Raw genomic sequence first — 18398 nt, 5'->3', positions numbered from 1 at the left:
AAATTTCAAGAAACCCAACGTACCAAAATGTCATCACAGAAAAAATCAGTGCTTGTTAAACTATCTTCAACTTGAGTCATGGGAAAGATTTGTTACTATTATTATCTTTTACCTTGAATTCAGAGAGAAGGAAGGAAGAAACTAGCCAGGCAAATAGAGCAAAGAGTCCTCAGCAGAATTTCTGCTCTAAAAGAGCAGCCTGGAAGATCAGGCTGCAGACATAGATAAGGAAGCAAGTTCCAGCACAAAGAGGGAGCCTCCTGTGTAATTAGCAAGTTTCACATGCATACAGTGGGTCCCAGTAAGCACTGTGGGCCCTAGTGAGCACATTCCTTTCCACATCCTTTTTTGGATAAGGCAGCTAGAAGCTTGCATGAAGCTGGTGCCTGCAGCTGCACCAATAGAAAGAACTACCTTGGGCCAGTCACATCAACCATGGCCAGGCACATCACCTAAGCTGGAGTGGAGTAGCATAGTAATAGTTCCCTGCAACCTCAAAGTCATGGGCTCAAGCAAGCCTCCTGCCTCAGCCTCCTTGACTAGCTGGGACTACAGGTACACTCTACCATGCACAACTAATTTTTAAAATTTTGCCTACCTGCCTCCCACTTAGCACATGTACAGTGGGGGAAAAGATAAGCAACATGGACTAACTTAGGCTAAGGACCTGCCAAAAAGGTTGGGGTGAGGACTGCCAGAGAGTCACACCCTATGCAAATGACAAACCTAGTCCTAATAGGATTTTTTACGCCCTATGTAGATGAAATACTCCCTCCCCACTAACTTGCTTATAAAAACCCTTGCATTTCCCTGAAGAACGGCAACCCTTTTCCTGGGACTCCTCTCTGCAGCAGAGAGCTGTTCTCTTTCTTTTGCCTATTAAATTTCTGCTCTAACCTCACCCTTGGTATGTCCATGTTCTTGATTTCCTCGGCAGTGAGACAAAGAATTTCAGTGTCACCCCAGACAATGAGGCCATTTCAGAATTATCTATGGTTGTGGAGTGGGGGAATTGTGGCACAAGGTAAATTTTTCATAACTTACCACTTCTGAAGGCCTTAATTCATTTGTGTATTGGGGAACATTGATAGTGTTTTCAGTGGAAGTATTACAGTCTAAGTCCAGCAGGACTGGAATTCATCGGTAATACAGAAAATAATAGATTAAATTATTTCCATAAATTAGAAGTAGAAATGACCTCTACCATCCAAAAAGTATAGTAATACTTCCATATAAAAGTAATTTAACCACAGCATCTTTTGATGGACTGACCAATAAAATCAGCCTCTGGAGCAATAACAGCACAACATTAGTGATCCAGTGACAAACTTATCCACCTGTAAAAAGCTCAATGATCAAGTTCTATAAAGGGCATGGTTTCCTATCTTCCATCTGTAGGTTATAAAAAAAATGACAAGCAAACTCTTTGGGAATACCTTACTGAAAATCTCATGGACAAATATACTTGTCTACTTGCCAATGTCCTGCCTTTCTGAAGAAAAAAAATGGTACTTTAAAAAGTCCTACAACTATAAGGCCAAATACTGGTCATTCCTGAGTATCACTAGCCTTCACCTTAACACAATGCAGTTAAGGTAAACATACAAGTTATCCAAAAATCTGAAATTTTAAAAGCAACCACAAGCAAACTAATTTGCAAAACTCATCTTGTAAATTCAATAATGTATAATACTAAAGTTTTCTTACATTTTCCTTTTTAGTATCAGAGTCTTCAGAAATAAATTACCTTTCCAACTTGGATCTGAAGTAACAAAGTTAGAAAAATTGAAGAAGTTAATTAATCAAAAAAATTTAATAACAAATTGTTGTTTTGCTCTATTTTTTCAGACTATGTTTCGTTAAGTATGTAAGTTTATCTCCTTAACTAAGCCATAAAATAGTTCAAATTAAGAGAAAAAATAACGGAAAATAATTTTAAAACATGGGGAATCTGACCATGTCTTCTTTTCTCAGTCCCAAGTATCCTTCCTCTCTAATTACAACCATGTTTCCTTTCTAAGGTATTCAATAAAAAGGGTTTCTAACTATTCAGTTTGTATTATACATACACCTGCAAACCTCCGGTTCTTGAAATGGTAGAGAATTTGCAATCCTTAAAATTAAGATTCCCATTAATTACATGACAATTATTTGTTTTGGCTGCATTACATGGAAGAAAATGTCACCAAGCAATCTATTGTCACCAAGCAATCTGATTGTTTTCCATTAATTGAGTACTTAGTAAATGGATTATGCTGAATCAGAACTTTACATGAGTTTCATCATTTAATCCTCACAACAATCCCACGAATAGATTACCATGATCACTGTCACGATCTCTGTGTAACAGATGAGAGAGCTAAGCTTCAGAGAGGTTGTGTATTTTGTCAACTATGTACAAGAGATAGGACTCACCTGCTATTGCGGTTTCAAAGTCTATCACTTTAACCACTGTTTTATAGCCACTCCTAGTTATCAGTATTGAAAAAAGATAGAGACTGTTTCCTCCATAAAAAGCTGGGATATTAACCTCACAGCATAGGTTAATTATTCCAAAATGTTTATAATGTTCCCTGGTGTGAAGTTCTTTATAAGTGTAAAATGCTCTAACCAGTTTGTGGTGACCTTTCTGAATACAAGGGTCAGTCAAGCACTCTGTACCTTGTCTCAGGTTACAAAGTTCCACAAGAACAAGTCAGACTATGGAGCAACAACACAGAGCTCTGTCTTGAAAAAAATTAACAGGCCATCTGTTCCATTCCAGCAAAACTGATGACTAAAATGATGGCTTTGTGACAATGCTGTAATATTTTAGCAGCCAGTCAGCAAATGCGTTGGACTTCCACTTTTAATGAAATTTATGAGAGGAATGTAAATAACTGCCTCTCCCTAAAGGAATAAGACATCTAATTGTAAGAAGAAATTCACCAGCTGAGAAGCCATTCTTGGTCTAAGATTTGAAGCTAATGTGCAAGCTGAAATAAAGCCATCACATAACATTGGCAAATCATGAGTAGAAACAATCATTTTATAAAGCAAACAAACAAAAATAAGCTAATCAAAAGATTTATCAACCAAAATTATACAATTTTAACCTAAATTCACTTGTGTAATTAAAAAAATGATTAGTGTTCCTAAATATCAGTAATTTGAAAATGTAACTGGGTGCTTTGGTATATTGTGCTCCTTTTCAGACACAGAGCTTTTGAGCAAACAATACCTAATATAATCACACAAATTCTTAAAATCACCTTTCTCCACCTTTTGTTTTTAAAATGAATTTAGAGAACAGAATAATGCCTTTATTTACTAGAATAAATATATGAACACCATAGTTTTTGCCAAATATCGAACTGTGTATTTCTAAAAGAATTTGTCCTTGAGGTCAAACTTCTGACATTTTCTCTTATGAATATCCTGGGGATCATGGATAAAGAATAAACTAGAAATAATCTCCTAGTGAAATTTGTGTATCTTACTATATTTGAGAAAATTTGTATCACAAACCCTCTGCAATATATATAACTGGATAATTAAGGTATAGAAAATTTGTAAAACATAAGATTAAAATTAAATTGAACAGATCCTACAAATCCAAATTAAAAACCCATATGTCCTGATTCATAAACATATAGAACACCGAACTCCAGCAAGGCCTCTATCTGAGGAAAAGAAATCTAGGCTCTATGCGTATCTCCAATTCAAGGAACAGCTCTCTGTCTTTTTCTGTTTTATATATTGAATGCCTTTGCATTTAGGACTTTAAAAAGTATGCAACCACTGTCACATTTGAGCCCAAGTGGAATATAATGTGATGACTTACATTAGCTATGACTTTGATAATTTTCTAGATGTGTTACAAAATTGAAATGCTCAGACACTAATTTTCTTTTCTATTAAAATAAATTTTTTAACCCACTTGTCCATGAAAAAGGATTAACAGTGTACATCATTGTACTACTGCAGAGGAAATAATTAATTTGCAGAGATATGTAAGGAAACAGTCTTGCAAAGATAAAGACATTTTTTCAACTACATATTTATTTATCCAGCAAATAACTATTGAATGCATAGGTACCATAATTACCACTGAATACTACCCAATATGGTTCTACAGCACTAATGTGACTGGACATATCAAATTCTTGGAATTATCTATTGGTAATTGTTTGATTAGTTTCAAAGCAACTCTGAAAAAGGCTTTAATCAGGACTCAACAAGAAAATTCACAGATAAAAAGTTCTTGTCTAGCAACAATGAGTTAGACAAAAGACAGACATACTGGCCTGCCTAAACAAATTTGTAATCACTGTATCTCTCAAAATTTTTTGCTTGGGAACACTAACTACTCATCTATCTATAGACAGAGTATCTATCTGACCTTTCAACATCTGTTAAAGACCAAAAGAATTCCTGTGCCTAAATGATGTTTCCAATAGCAAAACCAGGAAACTGCCAGATTTGCACAACCACCCCTAAATCCCCATGCTCCCTGGTGGAGGATTATCATGTTTTCTTTGAGTTCCTATCAATCCTGCAGTACTGTTTGTTTTGCTATGACTCTGGGAGTATTAGCATTACTCTAATGCACATTTGTAGAAAAGCACTGCCCACATTTTCTTTTTCTCCCTTCTTCTCTGATCATGTTTTCCCTCAGTCTTCACACCCATTCATCTACCCTTGCCTTTTTTACCTAGTTGAGATGGCTGATCTAGTCCAGTCAGGAGGATCTGGGTTGATTTTTAAATAGGATAAAGTTTGCTAGATAAAATATAAGACACCCAATTCAGTTTTAGTTCTAGATAAACATACAATATTGGAGCCAAACATATTAAAACTATTGTTTATCTGAAATTCAAATATAACTGGTCATCCTGTGGGTGTTAAATCTAGCAACCTTAAAGAGTATATTTATCTAATATGAATGAAAATATTGGTTTGAGTCTGAAGGTAATTTTAACTTTGGAAAAAATTGTTATGTCAGGAAAATCTAAGGCTATGCCAAGAGCAGAAGTGATAGGGTAGGTGGCAGTGATTACTGGGGAGTCTGCAGGCAGCTTGAAATCATAGTGCCCATCTAAAGCAAGGCTTTCCAGCATTCTATATCAACAGCACAGGTATACATACATTTCACATCATAAGCTAGCACATATCCACACTCATAAAATCAAACTGATCATTTCTATTCTCTTCTCTACTTCATTTTTTAAAAGTGATCACAGCCCAATAAATTAACTTGATGAGTCACAAGTGGATTATGGTATCTAATGGAAAAAAAAAAACCCAAAAAAACAAAAAACAAAAAACACCAGTCTAAAGCAGAGGAATGCACTCTGTTCATCCAAAGTTATTTTGTAGTGCTAAGAATTTGATGAGTATGTGGTCAAATTTAAAATAAAAGTAGGCAAATCTGAAGAAGGTATAAAGCAGGCAGGAGTATTTTTAGATAGTTCAAGTCAGTTTTTCAGACAGATAAAAACAATTTGGAGATTTGAGGCAAATGCATTCAACACAGAGCAAAAGAAATGAAAAGTGAATGTGGTACAGAGGTAGGAAGTGAGTATTCTCCAAAGATAGGGAAATGGTACAAGTGCTAGACCAGAGGCAAAAACAGCTTAAAAGAAGGCAAAGCATTTCACTATATGATACAAAGAAACTAGAGGAGGAAAACATATACAGGTAGCAGCATTCTAGGGCACCATCAGATGAATTTGGTATTACATCAGTATACATTAGTAGACTGAAGTGTAATCAAGCAGAAAATAGAATGTGGTTTATGTTAAATTATAATTAATTTTCGTTGGAAACTTGTTTTGCTTTACTGATTATATTTCAAATTCAGATATATTGATATTCACGAAAGAGCTTTATTTTATTATTTTAGCCTTTTATAATGATTAACATATTTAATCTGGAACCTTATTTACAATAATTAAAATAGCCATCCACTGAGTAAATGAAACCATTTCAAAAAAGAAATAGTCAAACTGGAGATGTATCCCTAAACTTGTGGGTGCTATTTTTCTGTCACTTCTTTTTATTTTATTTTATTTTACTTTTATTTTTTTAGAGACAGAGACTCACTCTGGCACTCAGGCTGCAGTGCAATGGCATGATCATGGCTCACTGCAGCCTCAAACTCCTGGGCAGGTGATCACCCACCTCAGCCTCCTGAGCATCTAGGACTAGAGGCATGCTCCACCATGCTCAGCTAATTTTTTTTATTTTTATTTTTTGTAGAGATAGCATCCAGCTATGTGGCTCAGGCTGGTCTCAAACTCCTGGTCTCAAGCAATTCTCCCATCTTAGCCTCTGAAAGCACTGAGATCACAGGCATGCACCACCACATTCGGCTATGTTATTTCTCATGATTGAATATTTGGCTGCTAAGGAAAAGATTGTCAAAACAGAGAATTCTTATATTAGATGAAAAAATAAGCAGATGGGCAATGAAAAATATCTTTTTCATACAGGTTCACTAATAGTAAAATAAAGAGAATTCCTAAATATTGCATTAAATAAGATAACTCAGCAAAGTCATTGTTTATAGAATTACTTGTGACATGAAGAATTACATTAAAATACACAATTACTTACATGGGAGTGTGGAAAACCTCTTCCTGTCTTGATTTTTCCTGAAGAGTATGTGTAATATGATATATTTATATTTCCTTTGGGCCCTAGGGGAGAACCACAAAGAATGCCACTTTTCTGGTCTAGAGTTCATCGGCATGTTCACACCCTCCTAGGCTGCTATTGCAACTCCCTTGTTAAAGTTTACCTTTCTTACACACTGCTGGTCAGTGGGGAGCCAGCAATTCTTTTTGAATGCATATCCAAGAATACAGTTGCTGTAGCCGCTCAAAGCAGGCAATCATTAGCCACGTTAGGGAGACAGAGAAAGATGGCGAAGATTTCACTTCATTCTGTTAGGGACTCCAGTAATTTGCATATCCTTCATGTATTTATGCAGGCAAAGTGCAGAATCTGTGAGATGATGACAGTGCACTCTGGATGCAGAATTAGTTGTCTGAATTATTGAATTGCTCGATAACTGGCAAATAAGAAACATATTTTTCAAAGGTACCAAGTAGAGAACTGGCTATGTGGTTTCTTTTATAAAATGTCTCTCAACTGGGAGTGTTTACCGTTCTCACTAGGTGATTTTACAAATAGAGAACAAGAAGGCGTTTTGGTTATCACAGTATCTGGGGGTTGGTGATGCTGAAAATTAACATATTATGGGATATTAAAAGGCCTGGAGTACTTGGGACAATGCTATTTGTCTGCCCCTAAGGCCTATATAGCCCAATTGAGAGACAACGCTTTAGACTATATCAATGATTAGACACTAATGAATATATCTGACCAAATATACTATGTCTATGTGTTATCTATTGATGAGAAAAAGCACAGAAAGATAGAAATTTCCTGTTCCAAATTCCAAATTCTCAAAAGAAGCAACTAGGTTACCGACTCAGTTTCTTTCGGAATTCACCCGTAACCAAGAAACTCAAATAGAGCTGAGGAAAGTGTTCACTATGAGAGGACATTCCCAGGAAATTGAGGGTGGGGGGAGAATGGGGAGAAGAAGAGATAAATGGATAAAAATAGGTAAAAGCTGGCTCTTATCATAAGACAACTAAGTCTGCTGCTCATAAAGCTAGTGAATAATATTCTCAAATTTATGAGAAAATCATGAATGAAGACATGGGTGGGTGTTATCCATAGGTCACTAAGGAGCATAGTAGACAAAAAAAAGAAGTTAGCTTTTGATTACCTGGTTAATATGGGGGAAAAGCAATTTAGAACATCTGTTACCCCCAAAACCACTCCATATTAAAAGAAAAAAACCATCTTTCTAGTCACACATTATTGTAATATCTATAATTTTTGAAGTTCAAAGCAATTATTATATTAAAACTTTACCTATATTATTTATGGCCCTAAAAACAACCTTACAAAATAATAACATGCCAACATCACACATGCAGAACTTACACTATGGGATTTAAACTCAAGCCTAGCTGGCATCAAAGCTGGCCCATTCTCTCTCCACAATCTCATGCCAGTCTCCTATGTCTTACATTTCCTTGCCATTATCTTCTATGCAAATTCATTACCTATATAGTAATTTATACAGGCACATACATGCAGACACTTTAAGAAATTTGGTCATTTTAATTTTTTTTACACTATCAGACTAGCAAGGAAAACAAACCTCTTGATCTGAGTGAGAATCACCCACTAGGAGGCATTAACCAGCTACTTTTTAAAGCCGCATTGGCTCCTTTTCACCACTAGGGAGCACTAAAGTAGTAATTTACTAGGCTGTCATAAAGAGCTAATGAAGTTTCTCCAAAAGGTAAATTATATTTCAAAGAATATTCACTGGGATATTATAATTTAATATAAAACTTATTGATGATGTGGTGTATGACATTAGCTGATGATAAACTTCTTTGGATAAGCTCTTACATCATTTTTTTTGTCTCCACTACCAAGAAGACAGCTTCTGAATCTTAAAGATTTGCAGTATTACTCTGGCCACTGCAATGAGCAACTACACCTATATGAGATATAATTCAATTTTAATAAATGATAATAAGCTATTCTTTTGTTTTAGGATTGCTAGTTGATAAATTTAATTATCATGACGATTTATTTTTAACTGTTTCCTTCTGAGATGTTGTACACATCTGACAGTAATCTGAATAATATTCAGTAGCTGTAGTTAATATTTAGAAATCACTTGTGTAAAATCTATATATGTTTGTGTGGATATAGGGTGTGTGTGTATGTGTGTAACTAATAAATAAACCAATGTGAAAAGTAATGTGTTTATATTCTACCTCAAATGTGAGGTAGTATATCTATCTATCTATCTATCTATCTATCTATCTATCTATCTATCTATCTATATATTGTTCTCTACATACATGAGAATATATAGAGAGAGATAGATCTACATCTTTGTATATTTATATCTCTATAGATACATAGAGATATATCTACATATGTATATATAGATATGTATCTATATATCTAATAGACATATATGTATATATAGAGAAAAAGAGACAGATGGATACATATGTCTATATAGATACAAACAGATATAGAAAGATATAGATCAATTTATCTATAGATAGCTATAGATATATCTAGATATTTTACATTTATATAGAGAGATATAAATCAAAATAACCTAACAAAATTATCTGTAAAATACCTACATTTGAGTGCTATTTTATACTGCTAAACTCTCTAAGGTAAACTAGCTATAAAACACAATTCTAGATCACAGATCTATTGTGTAACAGTGTAAATTATTAATGAGTTCAATATTGGACAAAGTCTACCAACAATTTGGACTTGGAATACTTCATTTTAAGTTTTTTCTATCTCTGTTAGACATTCAGAACAGCAGCTTATTTAAGGTACTCTAGTTTGTAATAATAAAATGCGGAAAAAACAATGGATCTGCATTAAAAAGGCAGGAACCTATATTTGTCTGTTGTGTTATTTTGCCTTAATTTTATTTCTACATTAAAGAATTTGGCTACAGAAATGAAATTAAGTTCTGAGCCTGAGATTTTCTTCGCCCCTTTGCTTCAAAGACAACCTATACTTGCGCTTAGATCTGTGGCAAGAAAGGGAAAAATTCAAAAGAGTAAAAAGAAGTGAAAGAGACTCAAACACACAGTATTTTTATATTCTATGAGTGAATCATGTCTAGAGAGCATTTTTTTCTGAGAAATGTATGTAATTCTTAGTTTTTCATTTAATAACATTAATTTATTTCAAAATATACTCTAACATTTTTAAATATTTTGAATAAATATAGTTCCCCTTTTTTGGAAAATAAAGATTTTTCTATGGAGTTTGCTGAGACTTCTTCCTCATCTTGATGACATGGTTCTTAACTTTTAACTGGCAAACACATACCAAACGCTATTAGGTGTGATGCCACATTAGGACTCATATAAAAATCAGGGCTGGGTGCAATGGCTCATGCCTGTAATCCCAGCACTTTGGGAGGCCAAGGCAGGCAGATCACCTGAGGTCAGGAGTTTGAGACCAGCCTGACCAACATGGTAAAACCCCGTCTCTACTAAAAATACAAAAAAAAAAAAAAAATTAACCATGCATGGTGGTGAATGCCTGTAATTCCAACAATTTGGGAAGCTGAGGCAGAAGAATCACTTGAACCTGGGAGGCGGAGGTTGCAGTGAGCTGAGATCATGCTATTTCACTCCAGTGTGGGCAACAAGAGTAAAACTCTGTCTCAAAATATAAAAATAAAAAAAATCAGGCAGGTCCTGTTCTAAATGGGAGGTCAACAGATTGCTCTATGCCAATGACTCACATTTTCTTTCTATCTTACTCCTGACTTGAGTTAAATTTAGCTACAGATGAGAGACAGAAGCATGTATGTTAAATGATCATATAAAGTATCAATGATTGCTAGCAACTTAAGTGATTCTCCACCTTCTCTTGCCTAATGATATTTGAATTTTATATAAAGATACAGGGGTCAACGGTTTAACCCAAATAGATTGAGTTCTAATTGTAAAACTTGAGGCACTATGACACAGAAGAAAAATGTGCTTGGGACCAAAGCCTTCTTGGCATGAATCACAAATGTATATAGATAAACCCCTATTTTAACACTGTTAAGATCTGCAAACTCTACAAACTCTGTTTTAGACTATAGAATTACATCATATATGTGAGTGAATTGTGGCCTATGCACAAAGAGGTTAAATGTATTGTTCAGAATTCTTGAATTTGACTTTAGTGCTATTTTTCCACACCAAGATGGCTGCAAATTTGGTTCATTAGTCCCATTATAAGTTGACAAAAATTCTGAGAATTTTTGCGTGACAAACTAGCAGAAACTGGTGCAAGTTAGAATATTCTATTTAGCAATAGAGACAGTGAACCAATAGATATTCACTAAAAGAACTAGGCAAAAAATAATGCTAACTAGAGTTTTAAGGTTACGTGTCCTAGATATGACAGAATAAAGATTTTCTTTGTTAATCTTCAGAGTAAGGCTGTAGAGATTCCACACGAATATGTTACTATTCTACAGCATATCTCTGGAAAGGAATATTCCATTCATATTAAAAGCATTTTTTTTTTAAAAAGAGCCAATTTTATTTTTTCCACAAAATTAATTTGAAATTAGTTTAACAGATTTAATCTTTGGGAAAAGCAAATGAAATAACTGAAACTCTCACAAATTTCATCTGGCAGGACAGCTCCTAAACACAAGAACTCTGGCCTTTCCTCATGCTTTCTTATAAACCCAAACTGTGGACTTTCAGGGATAGTGACACCTACAGGAAGCACCAAAAAAATGCCTGCAAGAAAAGTTATTATTATTCCTGTCTACCAACACAGAGGCATCAGAGCGGGCCTAGGAAATTAGATCCGTAATTGTAATTAGGGTGAATGATAGAGCTATGCTAATTTTGCTGCCTGTCCTTCTACATGAAACATGAGTAGTGATTGGACAAAGAAGGAGAGAAATAACACCAATCACAAGTTTACTATATGCCAAGCACTTTACACACAGTAACTCATTCATTTTAGCACACAATGTGTATCATTATCCACCATATAAAGAAAAAGAGTAAATAATTTGCCAAAAGTGGTACAGATACGAAATGAGTGTTAGATTTGAAATTTGAAACTGCGTTAGTCTGGCTTCCAGCCTATTTCCTTTTAGCTATAGCATATGTTCTCCACTCCTGACTTGAATGTAATTATTGGCAGTTATATATATGAGTAATACATGTAAGTTTACAATATCACACTGTGAGTTGTGTGTGTGTGTATGTGTTTATGCACAGATATATGCAGACTGTTTTCTCTATTGATAACACTGACTTTCCCTCTTAGTTCCTGGATTTCTACCAGTTAGTCTTATTTTACATGTATCAAGAAAGAGCTCTGACACTTAACCCTTTGATTAGTCCCTAATTTAAGAAATGTGTCTGAACTCGCTTACCCTGTGATATAATACAATTGATAAAAGAAAACCAGAAAACAGTGATGTATTCACAGAAGATGAAGTTTTGGCAGAATTTGAGAAGAGTTACAAACTAGAAGACAAAACAGGATCTCAAGTTATTTTTATAATGTCACATCATTAATTTTGAAGTGACTTTCCAAATTGCTAACCACATCTGCATTCAGATTCTATTTTTTAGTAAAAGGATATATTTTAAATTCAAACATGAGTGATATTGAATGGTCCTACCTCTTCTCCATTTTGTTCATGTAGATAACCAAGAGTAGACTATAGACAAATATATTGAAAGAAACACATTCAATGTACCAGTAAGTTAATACATACACAGATACAAATGTAGAAAAGAGACCTAAGAGTCACTATAATTCAATAACGACTGAAAAAATAATCATGATAGCCTTTACATATTCCTCAAATGTGTCATTTTGTGTGGGATTTTCAAGAGCTCATGAGAAATAATATATATACCCTCCAATTTTAGCTAAAGTCAAATCAGATTGCAATACAGTTTAAGTTTTATAAATGCCTAGATATTTCAAGGAATGATATACTGCAGATAGAAAAACCAAATGCATTCAAAAGTTAATCCAATATTAAAGGACCACCATTTCCTGCAGAATGAAAACATAGAAAGATTTGCAAAAAGGCAAAGTAAATAAAATGACCACTAGATCTATTGATAATATTGTTAAGACAATATGATACACTTTAATATGATTAGTTGTATAAGTATGGTTTCTTGGCCATGTAGGAAAAAGGAGAAAAAGAAGGTCAATAAACATAATCATTATGCATGCTCTATAAGCTAATGTTTAAGAATTAGAAAGAACTCCTAAACTTAATGGGAACCATTATAATTGCAATAGTTATCTAGCTAATCCTACCTATGACTAGCCAAATTCAGCATTAGTATTAAGAATTAAAGTCTGGCCCAACCATTCTATGGCCTTAATAGCACTAAACCATTCTATTTCAAATTACATTTTAGTTTTATGCCCCATTAATTGAACACTTTCATCACATTTTAACATTAGACTTAAATTCATTGCAGAGTCGTATGCACAGTTTCACTGGCACTGCAAGCAGTTCTATATTTTGTTTCTTTCCTACAATGAATTATTACTGCATAAAAAGGAAATGTTTCCCAATTAGAATTCTACTTAGAGAGATCAGAGGGAAAAAGTTTAGGCCAAAAAGAACCTTCACGTATTAGGAAAAGGTGACAACACTTTAGATGTGCAAATAAAAACTTGGGAAAAGAGAGGATATTCAAATAAGACATTCTCAAGAGGGATTAGATGAGGTTTCAGATTCTGGATATACTTTCAAAGGTTGTATCCCTACCCCAAAATGTAGAAAATGTCTTCCAAATATTAATTCAAAATTGTGTATACTGGAAACATGTTTATCAATTTATTGCAAGTGTTTAGCATGTATAATGGCAATGGATCAGATTCTCTACATTTCATTTAAGAAAACACGGGGCAAGAGATTTGGATTTAAATCACTGACTCATTTTGCATTTTGATTAAAGGTCTATAATAAATGCATTTCAAAGATTAAATTATTTTAAATTGCTTTTGGCACCTAAACAGATTTGACTTCCACACTGCTATTGACAATGAAACCACTTGATTTTTTCTTGTTATTTTGGTTTTTGTTTTTATTCATTTAATACAACTGAAATTATGCATCCCTAGCAAAGTCCTTTTACAAAGTCCTATCGAGTTCAGGTAGCTATTTCATGAAAATGCATTATTATAAGATTACACAGTTAGTGATATTAGTAGATCAATATACATTTCTTTTTTTCCTATTACTGTCCAGAGGAATAACCCTGGCTTAGGAGACAGGCAAAATGAGTATGTTCAGTAATGTTAGTCTATATAAAAATATCTCAAGAAGCTAGGCCATTATCATTAGTCATGATAAGAATGTCTCCTGGAATGTGTAAGTCAAAAGAAAGTTTATGTGGCAGATTTATGTAAGGAAACTTACAATAGTGCCTGCCCACAAACCATGCAATTTGGAAACAGCCAAGAAACAAAACCATAGAGAAGGAGGGATAAATACAACATGTATTAGGGGTTATTATGCAACTACAAAGATTCAATATGACCCTGGCAATATAGCAAAAAATAGTTATGAAAAAGAAGCTATTTCTTATGCTCAGTAGCTAATTTTCAAACATAGGTACCTGTATTTGAAACTTTGAGCATTTCACACATTTTTCTGTATCTGAAAAAAAAATGGATCCAGACTGATATTGTATATCAATATAGCTGAAAACAGTTAATATAAAGGTAGCCAAAAGCAAAATTCAATAAGAATTCTCAAAAAGGATATTATTCTCATTGCTGACAAAGTAATTCGGATGTACATTTCGCTCATATAGGAGAAGAATAATTTACTGTTCAATTTTCCTAGACAGGATGAAATATCTATAGTAATATGATTTTATAAAGTTTTTAAATAAAAAGCTAGATTAAAGTGTCTAGATCAAACTGTAGGTATAATTAGAAACTTTAGAAATAATATATTACTCCATTTTGACAAAATATATTTCGATATCTAACAGTTAATTAAATCTGCTTTTTGCAAAATTTATGACAAAAACATCATATACTTCCATTTTTAAACTTTCAAGGGCATTCGATCTATTAAAATAACACATATCTTTTAATAGTCTATCCTAGAAAATTAAGAAATACATACCCTTCAGGATAAATATATTGAATATAAGGTGACATAAGAAAATTACACAAAATGTTCTTACTCATTTTATTATTACTATGAACTAGAAAATACCTAAACATATTAATATGATTTGATGGAAAATAAATGTTGATAGTAGTGGTAGTATAAAAGTTCTTATGTTCCAGTCCACAATTCTTACGCTATGACTCACTGAATATATAATATTCATAATATAATATATAATATATGTTCCCATTTGTGGGTATTCGATTGGGACTACCACATATTACACATTTTTAAAAGCAACAACATGAAAATTCTAGAGACAGTTTTAAATTATATGAATAGATTAGTGAACATACAGCCAAAATAATTATAGTTTAAATGTTGGGCAAGACCATCATATGGCCTAATTTATGTTGAAGATAGAATATTTATAATTATCAAAACCATTTAAACAAGGATACGTAATATCAAGTCTCAAAATGCATGCTCTTTTTTTTTCTTTTTTAACTTACTGCTTTGTAAGTTCTCTTTTGTCCAGCATGTTTCCGAATTTGTTCTCCATTTGGCCCCGTTTCCACATGCATCGAATAAATAATGTCAAAGAAATCTTCAACCACAGCTACCCGTCGTAAAGACAGCTTCTCATCTACCCCTACGCCATCCTGGAAACAAAACAACAACAAAAACACATAAGATTAATAAACCAATTTGCATTTAATAAATAAATTGATTAAAACAAAATGTTTTTATAACCTCAACAAAATCGTCTATATAGGAAATATCAAAAATTCATGAATGAATATTTCACTATTTTATGCATTGCTTACATACAGAACTTGAAGAAACATGAGAGAAGACATTTGGCATAGTTAATATTGAATAAATCATGCTTGCCCACAAATTCCATCTTTTAAGTTTTTATAATGACTTATTTGTTGCCATCAGTACAACTTTCTTAAATTATGTTAAAATATATTTTAAGGCCAAGTAATTTTTTATTGTAATAATTAAATTCTAGACATGTATTAATTCACCCAAACAATATTGAGTTGCTGGGTGCTGGAAGCTGTAATTTGAGAAATGAAAAAATGATACAGAGTTATCCTAGGTTATTGTATAACGTAGGAAAGAAAACATATTTACTATGCTATCAGTATTGGTCTAAAGAACTATATGTGGTCAAGGTTAAAAACATGAGCGCTACAAATTATCTGTGTGAAATTTAGATCTTCTACTTGGAAGCAGCATATTTTGTGCAAATCACTTAAACTTCTCTAAATTTCAGTTTTTCTCTCCTGTAAAATAAAGAGCCCACTACACAGAACTGTTGTAAGAATTAAATGAAATGATACATTTAAAGGATGTAATCCAATCTTTGCCATATAATGAATGCTCAGTAAATGGTGGCTCTTGTCATTTTCAGGACCATGATAAAAAGTATGCAAAGTACTATAGGAATTAAGAGAAAATATCACCTTCTGTTGAAGTAGATTCCAGGAAGAAGTATAATTTAACATAGGTTGGAGTTGGAACCAGGCAAAAGCCATTTTGCTGAGAAGTACAACAAAGAACAAAGAGTTTTCATGGATAATAGAGAGGAATAAGAAACAAATAGAAAAATAGAATGAAATAATAAAGTTAATCTTACATGGCTGCAACATGAAAGGGCTTCCTGCTTGCAAACACACACACACACATACACACATACTCTCACACATACACACATCTTATTTGGACCCTGTGATATAATTTGAAGTAGTATAACATAACCATTATCCCCAGCATACAGCACAAGAGAATGATTAATCTGAGCAAAATCATTATGCAGTGAAATGGCAAGAGTTTATTGGAACAGTAACCCCAGTAGACTGAGCTCACTGCATAACCAAAAGTAAGTCACTTGGTGCTTTTTGTTAGTTTGTTGTTATTTATTTATTTTTTTTCTGACTTAAGGTAGGCTTTGTAAGTAGTGGTAGCTGAAGCAATATATTCAAACAACTATAAATAGGAAATCACATGTTAGGTCAAACAGCTAAAAACACAATTTCATATGCCTCCTCCTGACCTATTCCCTATACCTGAGAGAATAACCACCTTTCCTAGGCTGAAAACTCAAATTCTAACTCTATCCACTAGTAAAACCACCCATAAAACTTTCTCTTCTTTGTTCCTAGTCATAAAATTTATAGTCTCCAGCAAATGAACTGAGAGGGTTCCTTTGCTGGAAAACCAAAAATTGTATAATCTTTTACACTTAGTCTGTATTTATTGTTTATGGCAATAAATATATATTTGCCCTTTAATTCATTCACATGCTCACTGATTTACCTAGCTAAACCCTCAATTGTGAGTGATGTGGGGATCACAGCCTATTAACTCATTTTATCAGTAAGTATTCAACAAGGCCCAGATATTACTAAACCCTCTGCTAGTAGCTGGACTTATCAAGATGTGTAAGACAGATAATCGAGCATTTATGAAGCTTACAGTTTAATGCAGAAAATAGGCATTAAAGAAATGATTGCTAGAGTAGCATATTAATTTTTTATGGATTCTCTAACAAGTTACTAAAAAGTGAGTGGTTTTCAAAAAGAGAACTTTATTTTCTCATAATCCTGGAGGTCGGAAGTCCAAAATCAAAATGTCCACAGAGCTATACTCTTTCTGGAAGCTCTAGGAGAGAATCCATTCTTTGCTTCTTCCAGCTTCTGGTGCTTGACAGCATTTCATGGCTTGAGGTTGCATTATATTACAATTGTCTCTTCTATGTATCTCTCCTCTGTGTTTTTCTCTCTGGTAAGGACCCTTATGATGAGATTTAGAGCCTAATCAGATAATCCAAAGAAATCTTCTCAAGATGCTTAATAATATTTACAAAGGTCCTTATAGCAAACAAGATAATGTTTACAAGTGTCAAGAATTAGGACTTTGTATCTTAGGGTGGCCATTATTCAACCAACTACAAATGGGTATGAGTTAGAGCACAGGAGATACAAATTGTGCCATAGGAGCATATATTTGACATGTTTCACAATCACTTATTAACAGTCAACATTGTCTCAAGAAATTGGAAGTTCAGTGTTTGTCAAGATAATATTAAAATCACATTATTTAGGGAGGAAAATGGTCTATTATCTTTGTGTCATGTGGACCTGTTTACTCTCAACTATGAGTTAAGCACAATACACACCTGCACTCTATAAGTAAAAATCAAAAATGCCTTCAGAGGTTAGGTCTACTATATAAATCAGCCAAATATCATGGGTTAGACAGTAAGGTGTAATTAAGTCATTTGGAAACTGGAAGAAATATATTTAATGAGCTTAGAATTCAACAAACCCAAAGTTGGAAAATTACAAAAAAAAAAAAAAAAAGAAAAGAAAAGTAAATAGACACAGTACAGTAGAAATTAAAACCAAAGACAAAAATCTTGAAAGCACCAGGAGATAAAAGACCCATCACATATAAGTTAACCCCAAATACAATTAACTTCTCCAAAGAAACAAAGGAGGTCAGAATGCAACGGGATGACATATTCAAATTGCTAAATGTAAAAAACTGTCAACCAGGAATCTTATAGCCAGAGAAACCTATCTTTCAAAAATTAAGGTGATGGCCGGGCGCAGTGACTCACACATGTAATCCCAGCAAT

The 18398-nt window shown here is 33.5% G+C and overlaps 1 protein-coding gene across 2 annotated transcripts in view; it reads right to left on the bottom strand.

The window, feature by feature from the left end:
* The window catches only part of NOL4 (nucleolar protein 4), a 389081-nt gene that overhangs the window by 286316 nt on the left and 84367 nt on the right, over positions 1 to 18398 (bottom strand). For both annotated transcript variants that reach the window (XM_028837750.2, NM_001194221.2), the window contains 1 exon segment: positions 15259 to 15408. In XM_028837750.2, the coding sequence (XP_028693583.1) occupies positions 15259 to 15408 (150 nt within the window).

Source organism: Macaca mulatta, chromosome 18 (genome assembly GCF_049350105.2).
Source record: "Macaca mulatta isolate MMU2019108-1 chromosome 18, T2T-MMU8v2.0, whole genome shotgun sequence".
In the NCBI taxonomy this organism is placed as follows: Eukaryota; Metazoa; Chordata; class Mammalia; order Primates; family Cercopithecidae; genus Macaca; species Macaca mulatta.
Note: the sequence above shows the minus strand (reverse complement) of the source record. Positions and strands in the feature narration are given on the sequence as shown.